The following is an 11200-nucleotide window of genomic DNA, read 5'->3' as shown; positions in this document are numbered from 1 at the left end:
TTGATTAAACCCGTGCGTGACACGATTCCCCCCATGGCATTCACTCTTTAAAATGAAATCGATAACCTAGTAATTGCTTATTTCAATCGATGAAAATAACTGGTTAAACAGAACTACTTTTTAAAAGCATGGTTTATACATATATCCGACGTACGATATGTTTCATTTTTTTTTTTCTTATTATGGGAGATATTCTACATCGCATCGACATGTAGGTCATTAGTGTCACATATCTATATTAAGTTAAGAATATGCGATATTTACTGTTTCATATTAAATTTAATACTCGATATGATTTCTTTGAAACATTTTGAAATATTTTAACAATTATTTCAGCACAGACAAGAGTACACTAAATACCTTACTTCACCGTCATATTGTACCGAAACATGGTTACGATTAAAAAGGAAACAATAGTTTACACAGAACTGGTACATTCATTTGCGTGCATTCGAATATTTGACAAATATTCGGAAACTACGAACAAAATTCAAATATCTAAATATTCGAATACAGTTATTGGGCATATGTATATTAATATTACTAATCGAATGTTAACGATTCAAATAATCAGCACTGAAATAATTGAATGAGTATTACCTTTCATATGACGGACACCTAGCAGAAGTAGAAATAACAAATCATTGTCAGGCATACCTACAAGTCAGACTGAATTGCGCGCGTAGTTGAATTTCCAACATCACTTGCTTCGATAAAAAGATTTTAGGTACAATATACCTTAATTTGCGCTAGAAACCTTATAGTTCAACAGTTCGAATAAGAGTGTAAACGAATTTGAAAACTGACATATTCTGCTATGAGCATATATAACATTAACTCTGGATTCTGTGATACCTCTGAACACATCTCGCACGTTTAGTACACCAATCTTCTTAGAATATAACATCGACCGTGAGAAATACTTCTATCTTATTGTAGTGCACATTTCTTTATTACAATGCAGTAACCAGAAAGAGTAATCAGCCACCGAATCGACCATCGTGATACTCACTCTAGGTGGATGTTGTGGATTATTGCAGCTCGTCAGGTAATTTGAATTATCACTGACTAAAACGGTTTTTGTAAGTTTAAAAATTTATTGCGGGAAATCAAATAACTTAGCGGACATTATCGTGCATATATTTAAAATAATAACTGTATTGTAACCATGCACGTCGATAATGTGAATTTACAGTTATCATATTCAAACTCCGGTCGTAGATACTATTAATTTTTACTAAAAATACAGCGTTACACTTTGTTTACCAGTTTACGCTCCGCACCTGCAATTATAAACATTCGTTTGCAACACATTTACGCACTTTGAGTCAATGCAACTTCCAACGAACTGTTTAGTCTCAATTTTGTATTCAGTGTCTTGTGAAACAAATTATCATTTTTTAATATTAAAGCTTCGTCCACTTTATGAACAATACTTTATCGGCCCATTATTTGCTGTTACTCACTCTGGGAATTTTGTCATTGAATCCCAATCTTCGATGACAAAAAAATGACTATTTTTCAATACTCAATTCTGAAACTCAATTAATGAATTACGTTATTGCAAATGAAACATTTTTTAAAATTGTATAAGGTCCCGTTGCCAATTCAGAAATTACTGCTACTTCTCTTGCAATGAAACATGAAAAGCTGTTCGCATCTCATTGACTATATATTTTCGGCCTTCAGTGAACTGTATTTGAAGGTAACGTATCTGCTGATAACAAAAATAACCAAAATACACGTCCTCGATTTAATATTCAACGCAAAGTCATTTTTCCGCCATAGATTTGTAAACAACGTTGTCGTACTTTATGATTCTGTGGTCCACAAAATGAGTGCGAACCAACGAATAAATTGTTCCGACAGATTATAAGTGAATCCGTTTTACGGAATGATGGTGTCGTTGACAAATTGTTAACGCACGATAGAGAATAAACGATTATGAATACAGTACTATCTTTCGATTAATGCACCATGGTCTTCACTCTTTAGCCATTACCGAAACAATTGGTAAGAAAAAATATTTACCTGATGAGCATCAAGTATTAGAAGTACTACTTGGTAAATTTCGAATGTTAGAAGTGGTTCTGACTCCAGATCAAGATGATGTTTTTAGTTGAAAGTCTCCCGTAGAACACGATTTTCCATATTTACACCTGTTTCTGCTCTCAAAGCTCAAGTCACCCCATGAAACTATATTCTCCTATGCACTGCGTTCTTGCTAGCAATTGGAAACGTCATAATACAACGGTTCGATAGGGAGTGACAAATATTTCAGTGTATTCCACCTCCGCTTCCGTAAAAGATTATTTATTCATCACGTTTTCCAACGAAGCGTATTAACCTGCCATTTATCTGTAACCCCCTATTACAATCGAAAATGACCAATAATTTTTCGATGATACCCCTTGAATTTCACTTTGCGACAATTCTACCTTACTTTTTATCGATCCACGAAACAAAGAGAAGGAAAAATAAAATTCTGAGAAGTAGCAAACATCGGAAATTTGTAGTGGGGATAGCGAGGCTTCGTATCAGTCGTGTTGCAGCTGTTAGGCGAAGATGGTACTCCACAAAATCCATTACTACAAGATTAATCGTTTTTTTGGATTATTAACTGGTTTGTGGCCAGAAAGTGACGGCAGGTTACCGCATATTCAAATGTGTTTTATTATCATGACTTTCATCTCCGGCCTTGTAGTGCAGGTACAGTAAAAAATGGTTTTCCTCATTTGTTCATCTCTCGTTGCATATAGCACTCGACACGGCACTCAAAGACAATATCACACCATACAAGCGTAGTCTATAATATTTTGTAGATTATTCAGTCATATTTTTTTATTTTATTATGTTTTATTATGCGTATTTAACGATGACTCAATTTTGGTGATATTATATTAATTAGCATTTATGTCGACAAACGATAATTTCAGCTCAGCGTGTTTGTTACGCATGAATGCAATTTCATGATGTGTTTGAGAATACTGACATCTGTCATGCCAGATGTTGCCTACTTTTTGAAATATTTGACATTCATTATTTACAACGATAGGGTAAGAGATATTGGAAAAATTCGATTGTTAAGGTACTTCTGGGTGACACACCACCGTATCATGCGTTTGCAGGTATTGCAGATAATGCGGTGGTTAGAAGCAGACTGGAACAACTTTTCCAGTAGAATGGAACAATTAATATTAGCGAAACATGCTAAGAATGGAAAATTCATTACGATATTATATGTGGGTCAGTAATAGTATATTTATCTAATAATTTTTTATAATTTGTATAATTTTTCTTTATATGCATTTCGTATGTGTTTATTTTCATAGTAATCCTTTTTACATCCTTCATCTTTTGCTTGGTACTGTCGTGCCTACCACGAGTCCTACAGATTGCAATGTCTGGGAATGATACTCATACAAACAAGCTACCATTTCTCTTGGAATATTTCGTTGATCCTGACAAATACTTCTGTTTCATCGTGTTGCACTTTTTATTCATAAATTTCATCGGCATATGCGTTTTAATAGCAACCGAGATGCTTTCTGTAATTAGCGTGGAACACGGTTGTGGATTATTAGAACTTGCCAGGTAAAACTGCTTAATAATGTAAATACAGTCACATCGAAGGACACCACTTGTTTCGTGACTGTGCATCAACTCTAATTGGAATTTTCAGTTATCATATACAAATCATAATGGATGATACCACCTTACATTTCAAAGAACATTCTCTCATTCACGAAAAAGTAAAGACCGTGATACAAACCCATTATAAAGCTCTTAGGTCTGTATTTATTGATTTGAGTATCAGCATATTAAATAATATAAAGCGTATGTTTTTATGTTGAAGTTTTATCAAATTCTTAAACGATTCTTTCTCGAAGCAATATTTGCCGTTGCTCGTGCTGGGCGTCCTATCGTTGAGTATGAATTTCTACATCGTAAGTATGTAATAATTTCATAGTAAGACTCATACATTTAAAAACTAAATTAACTAAAGACGCATGTAAACCACAAATATTCAACGAATTGTCAAAGAATACGGTGATTTATGTTATTTAGTGTGCACATGCGATACTAGATACTGGTACTTCGGACGAATTATTTATTTCGGCTGTATTTATTGTCGCAGACTTGGGTTACGTATTTTCCTGTTGTTATATTGGACAGATAGTTTTGAACCAATGTAACGACGTTTTCATTAAAGCGTGAGTATAATCTAAATACTTTTGTATTAATATGTACATTGGACGTTGTAGTTACGTTCGAAAGACTTTGCATATATAGTGCATTATGTAAAACACCAAAAACACTTGGACAATTCAAGCTATATTCTTGCAATTGCTTTCATCATGAAAATAAATTTATTGTGCCATTACAACGTTACTATGCACAATATGGAATTATTCTGATTTCCATCGAGATGTACAATCACTATCTAGTATTTCTGTATCGTGCATGGTAATAACTTGATCTGATATATCTACAGATACTTCGTATTTGTTTAGATACGACACAGAATGGTATTCGGCTCCGTTGTCAATTCAAAAAGTACTCCTGTTGTTTCTGCAGAGAAGTATGAAAACTTGCACGCTATCCTGTGGCGGTATATTCATATCCTCGTACAGGATGCAACTAGCGGTAACGTATCCGCTGATATCAAAAATTACTACACCACGAAACCACGATTCAACGTAAAGATACTTTCCCGTTATAGATTTGTCAAACGTCGGTATCGTACTTTATGATGCTATGGTCTACAAAATGATTGGGAGCTTACAAATGCATTATTCTGACATAATATAAGTGAATCGATTATATTACGAATCATACTTGTGTCAATTGCATCTTGTTAACCCACCGTACTAGACATTTGTTTATAAGTAGCAATACATTATGGTATAAATTATTCTATTTGCATTTCTATAATTTCATCTATATTTGGTTGACAAATTGAATAACTAATGGACTTATTTGTAAAATAAGTGCTATAATGATTCTAATCACCTTGTATAATTAACTCTTGGATTTTCTTATAATATCATAGTATAATGTACCAATTCGTTTTGTTCTAAAAGAAACATTAATCTCAAAAAGCTTGGATCAATTATCGAAACGGCCCGACTGGCAAAATTACTTACTTGTTAAGTATTACGTGTTAAAAACCAGGGCCTTTATGTCGTTGTACTAGGATGAGCTTATTTAACTGTCAGAATCACAAGTTCCGTAACGAAGCTTTACGAGTATTACGACTCTGGGAATCTTCATTTCTACAATACGTACTTAAACAGCATCGACCCCAATTTCTGAAAAGACGCGCAACACATATTATATTAACTGTGGGATTTATACGTTCAACACCAGTGGAGTAAAAATCAAAATTTCTGTATGTATGTATGTTTATATGTATACTACTACAACTTTTCACAAAATTTCACTCAGAATCCTTACTTTTTCAATAATCCCGCGATTTGCACAGGAACTTCGTTGTTCACTATTCCAGCCTTTTCCGATATTGAAGTTCAAGTCCCCCCATGAAACTATGATCTCCTATGCACTGCGTTCTTGCTAGCAATGGGAAACGTCATAATTCAACGGTTCGATAGAGAGTGACAAATATTTCAGTGTATTCCACCTCCACTTCCGTAAAAGATTATTTATTCATCACGTTTTCCAACGAAGCGTATTAACCTGCCATTTATCTGTAACCCCCTATTACAATCGAAAATGACCAATAATTTTTCGATGATACCCCTTGAATTTCACTTTGCGACAATTCTGCCTTACTTTTTATCGATCCGCGAAACAAAGAAAGAAAAAATAATATTCTGGGAAGTAGCAAACATCGGGAATTTGTGGTGGGGACAGCGAGGCTTCGTATCAGTTGTGTTGCAGCTGTTAGGCGAAGATGGTGCTCCACAAAATCCATTACTACAAGATTAATCGTTTTTTTGGATTATTAACTGGTTTGTGGCCAGAAACTGACGGAAGGTTACCGCATATTCAAATGTGTTTTATTATCATGACTTTCATCTCCGGCCTTGTAGTGCAGGTACAGTAAAATATGTTTTGCATCATTGTATATTATACTCGACAGGCGATACAACGAGATTATCAAACTATATAGGCGTAGTCTATAATATCTTGCAGATTATTCAATTACATTTTTATATTCTTATATGTTTTATTTTGGGTATTAAACGATGTCTCAATTTTTGGTAATACGGTAGTGCTCACATAAATGACCAAGCTCGGAACCGGCTTCGATCGTTCATGTGGCCATGGTTAGTTCTCAGAATTCAACGGAAATAAGGAAGGAGGATAAGTGCAAGTGAGATACAATAGCTTGCTCCCGAAACCATATATCCAAGGCATGAAAAATTAACTGCGTCAAGTACAAATTGATGGGAATAACTTTGGTCATTTATATGGTCAGAAATCGGGTCGCTTATGTAGGCACGACTGTATACGGGCTGTTCGGCTACACCTGGGAAAAAGTTTAATGGAGGATTCTTGAGACCAAAACAAGACAGATATCAAGAACATCAATTTCTAGATTGAGGCTTTGTTAAAAAGTTATTAAATAATTAAATTAAAGAATTTCAAATCATTCTATAGAAATCATTTTCGGTTGCATGGGTCAATTACAATCATTTTTCGTTAATAGACATACCCCCGAAATCCTACGCACTTTGGAGAAAGGAATTCAAGTAGGTGGACAAATTTTTCAACCAAATTAAAAAATTCAAATCCTTCTGGCAAAATTATACTCGATTGCGGGGGCCAATTACAATCATTTTTGATGAATACATATAACCACGAAATTCAACGTAATTTCAAGAAAAAAATTCTTTACCAAAAATATATTGTATGGCCAAAAATAATTCCCCGAAATTTCATGCATATGTTTAAAAAATCATAACTTTTAGACAGATTGAAGCATTTTAAAGATTCAAAATTCAAACAAGGTGTGTTAATGGAGTTCTAGAGCCCCAGAAAGATGGGCCGGAAAAATACATTGGATGTAAGGACTACTCGTATATCTCATGAGTGGTGAGGACTATCGCGCGTACGCAGCTGTTCGCGGGTTGTCACATTACAGGCGGAAATCTAAACCCTAATAACTTTTTAACGAAACTTCAACCAACAAATTAGTATCATTGTTTTCGTCTTATTTGGGCCTCTAGAATTTCCTACTAACATTTTTCCCCAGGTGTGGTTGACCACCGTGTATATTAATTAGCATTTATCTCGACGAACGACACTTTCAGTTCGGCGTGTTCGTTACGCACGAATGCAACTTCATGATGAGTTTAAGAATACTGACGTCTGTCGTGCCAGGAGTTTTCTACCTTTTGAAATATTTGACTTTCATTATTTACAACGATAGGGTAAGAGATATTAGAAAAATTCGATTCTTAAGGTACTTCTGGGTGACACACCGCCGTATCATGCGTTTGTAGGTATTGCAGGTAATGCGTTGGTTAGAAGCAGACTGGAACAACTTTTCCAGTAAAATGGAACAGTTAATACTAGCGAAACATGCTAAGAATGGAAAATTCATCACGATGATATTTGTAGGTCAGTAATAGTATCTATATATCTAATAATTTTTTATAATTTGTATATCTTTTGTTATTATTTATTACTTATGTGTTTATTTTCATAGTGATCCTTTTTGCGTCCGTCGTCTTTTTCGTGGTACTGTTGTGCCTACCACGTCTTCTACAGATTGCAATGCCTGGAAATAATATTCCAACATACAAGCTACCATTTCTCTTGGAATATTTCGTTGATCCCGACAAATACTTCTGTTTCATCGTGTTGCACTTTTTATTCATAAATTTAATCGGCGTATGCGTTTTAATAGCAACCGAGGCGGTTTATGTAATTAGCGTGGAACACGGTTGTGGATTATTTGAACTTGCCAGGTAAAATTGCTTAATAGTCTAAACACAGTCACATCGAAGGATACAACTCAGTCAAGACACAATTTTCAGTTATCATATTCAAACCATAATGGATGATACTACCTTACATTTCATGGAACATTCTCTCATTTGCGAAAAAGTGAAGACCGTGATACAAATCCATTATAAAGCTCTTAGGTCTGTCTTTCTTGATTCAAGTAACAGCGCATGAAATTATATAAAACGTATTTTTTTATGTTGAAGTTTTATCAAATTCATAAACGATTCTTTCGCGAAGCAATATTTACCGTTGCTCGTGCTGGGCGTCGTATCGTTGAGTATGAATTTTTACGTCGTAAGTATGATACAATTTGATAGTAAAATTCGTACATTTAAAAACCAAATTAACCGAAGATACAGGTAAATCATAAATACAGTAGTGCCCACATTGTAACCAAATTTGTGCCCACATAAGTGACCGCGGTTATCCCGACCAATTTTTAGAAGTCAGGCGACTTCGAAAATCGAGCGTGTCGAGCATAACTTGACACCGCTCGCTATCAACACGTTGTATACAGGGTGGGGCAGTAACTATTAGCACCTCAGATATCTTCGAAACTATAAGTTTCACAGAAATGTTTGCTAAAGTAAATTGCACAGTACGAAGGGCGCTATTGGGTGGCGATAATAGTTTTTTTGCAGGTGGAGGTACTTCGGACATTTGAAGGTCACATCCATTTTTTTTAATGGATCGGTATGTTTTTGTTTCCGTATCACGATAGAGGATCTTAAAACGAGTTCAACGACCTATTACACAAGGTCATTGAAGGTCATAGAAAGTAGAGAAAGGCGATAAACTTACGGTTTTGGTAGTAAATGAAACATGTTTATAGTAGGTGTTCGAAATGATGACCATCCCTGTCAATGCACCGTTGGATTCTTTTTACGATTGATTGACTTGCAAGTCTTACAGCGTCAGAACTTATTGATGCACAGGCTGCAATAATTCGCTGTTGCATATCGTGAGATGTAGTTGGTACTTCTTTGTACACTTTCTCTTTCAGTGTTCCCCACAGAAAGAAATCTAAAGGTGTTATGTCTGGTGAACGAGCTGGCCACGATATTGGACCGCTGCGTCCAATCCAACGATTTCGAAATTTTTCATCGAGTTCCTTTCGCGCAATCGATGAATAATGTGCTGGGCATCCATCATGTTGATACCACATGGTTTGTCGTGTAAATAAAGGTAACTCTTCTGGCAAAAGACCCAATGTATCCTTAATAAAATTAGCATAGACGTTGCCATTCAAATTTCCATTGATAAAATAAGGTCCAATAATTTTATCACCTATGATACCGCACCATACATTCACAGACCATTGTTTTTGATGTTCAACCTGTCGCAGCCAATGTGGATTTTCCGCTGCCCATAAATGCATGTTATGCAAATTAACATTCCCGTGATTTGTGAATGTTGCTTCATCAGTAAATAAGACGGTATTAAAAAAAAGCTCATTGTTTTGAATCTGACGTATAGCCCATCGACAAAACTCAACGCGATTCATGAAGTCGTTCCCATGCAATTCTTGGTGAAGACTAACGTGATACGGATGAAATTTGTGACGGTGCAAAATGCGAAGTACGCTCCTTCTACTAATGCCAGATTCGCGTTCAATTTGTCGCGAACTAATATGAGAATTTCTAGACACACTAGCGAGCACACCGATTTCCATTTCTTCGTTAATTACTCGTTTCTGGCGTTCACTTTTACGAACACTTAAACTACCGGTTTGCCTAAGTTTATCATACACATTTTTAAATGTTTGACGCGAAGGCTGAGACCGATATGGATATCGTTCAGCATACAAGTTTTTCGCCCTTACAGAATTTTGTTGGCATTCGCCATAAATAAGAAGCATATCAACCTGCTCTTCAAACGGATACATCGTGCCGGATTGACCGATTTATCGATACTAATTTTATGATGTTTATCTTACTCTGCAAACTATTAAAGTGTCCTTCAAGCAGTGTTTATTCTCAGTGAAGTAAACGGTAAGCATTACGCATTCCTCTACTGTTGACAATACGTATGTTTCATTTACTACCAAAACCGTAAGTATTATCGCCTTTCTCTACTTTCTATGACCTTCAATGACCTTGTGTAATAGGTCGTTGAACTCGTTTTAAGATCCCCTATCGTGATACGGAAGCAAAAACATACCGATCCATTTAAAAAAATGGATGTTACTTTCAAATGTCCGAAGTACCTCCACCTGCAAAAAAACTATTATCGCCACCCAATAGCGCCCTTCGTACTGTGCAATTTACTTTAGCAAACATTTCTGTGAAACTTATAGTTTCGAAGATATCTGAGGTGCTAATAGTTACTGCCCCACCCTGTATATTTCGGGTGCCAGCTACTCTACATGACACACATGCACTTATCATGTTTCCTTATCTCCGTTGAATTCTGGGAGGTATCTATGTCCGCATAAAAGGCCACGGCCGGTCCCGAACTTGGTCGATTATGTCGACACTACTGTATTCAACGAATTCTAAAAGAATACGATGATTTATGTTATTTAGTGTGCACATGCGATACTATATACTGGTGCGTTGAACGAAATACTTGTTTCGGGTGTATTTATTATCGCAGACCTTGGTTACGTATTTTCCTGTAGTTATATTGGACAGATGGTTTTGAACCAATGTCACAACGTTTTCATTAAAGCGTGAGTGTAATCTAAATTCTTTTGTATTAATACGTACTTTGGACGTTGCAGTCTGTTCTATAGCTACGTTTGAAATTCTTTTCATGCGTAGTGCATCATGCGAAACACCAAAAACACTTACACACAATTCAAGTTATATTCTTGCAATTGCTTTATTCTTGAAAATAACTTCATTGTGCAATTACAGCGTTACTGTGCACAATATCGAATTATTCTGATTTCCATCGAAATGTATAATAACTATCTAGAATTTCTCTATTGAGCGTGGTAAAGACTTGATCTGATATATCTACAGATACCTCGTATTTCTTTAGATACGACACAGAATGGTATTCGGCTCCGTTGCCAATTCAGAAAGTACTACTGTTGTTTCTGCAGAGAAGTATGAAAACTTGTACGCTATCCTGTGGCGGTATATTTATATCTTCGTATAGGCTGCAGCTAGCGGTAACGTATCCGCTGATATCGGAAATTACTACACACGAAACACGATTCAACGCAAAGTTACTTTCCCGTTATAGATTTGTCAAACGTCGGTATCGTACTTTATGA

General features: G+C 35.6%; 1 protein-coding gene across 1 annotated transcript; it reads left to right on the top strand.

Annotated features, from left to right (window-relative positions):
• The first annotated feature begins 7481 nt into the window (after positions 1-7481).
• On the top strand, positions 7482-11200 carry LOC143345657 (uncharacterized). Its single transcript, XM_076773021.1, has 5 exons — positions 7482-7587; positions 7676-7937; positions 8007-8085; positions 10503-10626; positions 10944-11200. The coding sequence occupies exons 1-5, from the start codon at positions 7482-7484 to the stop codon at positions 11198-11200; spliced, it is 828 nt and encodes a 275-aa protein (XP_076629136.1).

This window comes from Colletes latitarsis, chromosome 9 (genome assembly GCF_051014445.1).
Source record: "Colletes latitarsis isolate SP2378_abdomen chromosome 9, iyColLati1, whole genome shotgun sequence".
Lineage (NCBI taxonomy): Eukaryota > Metazoa > Arthropoda > Insecta > Hymenoptera > Colletidae > Colletes > Colletes latitarsis.
The sequence above is the reverse complement of the archived record's forward strand: the minus strand, read 5'-3'. Positions and strand labels throughout refer to the sequence as shown.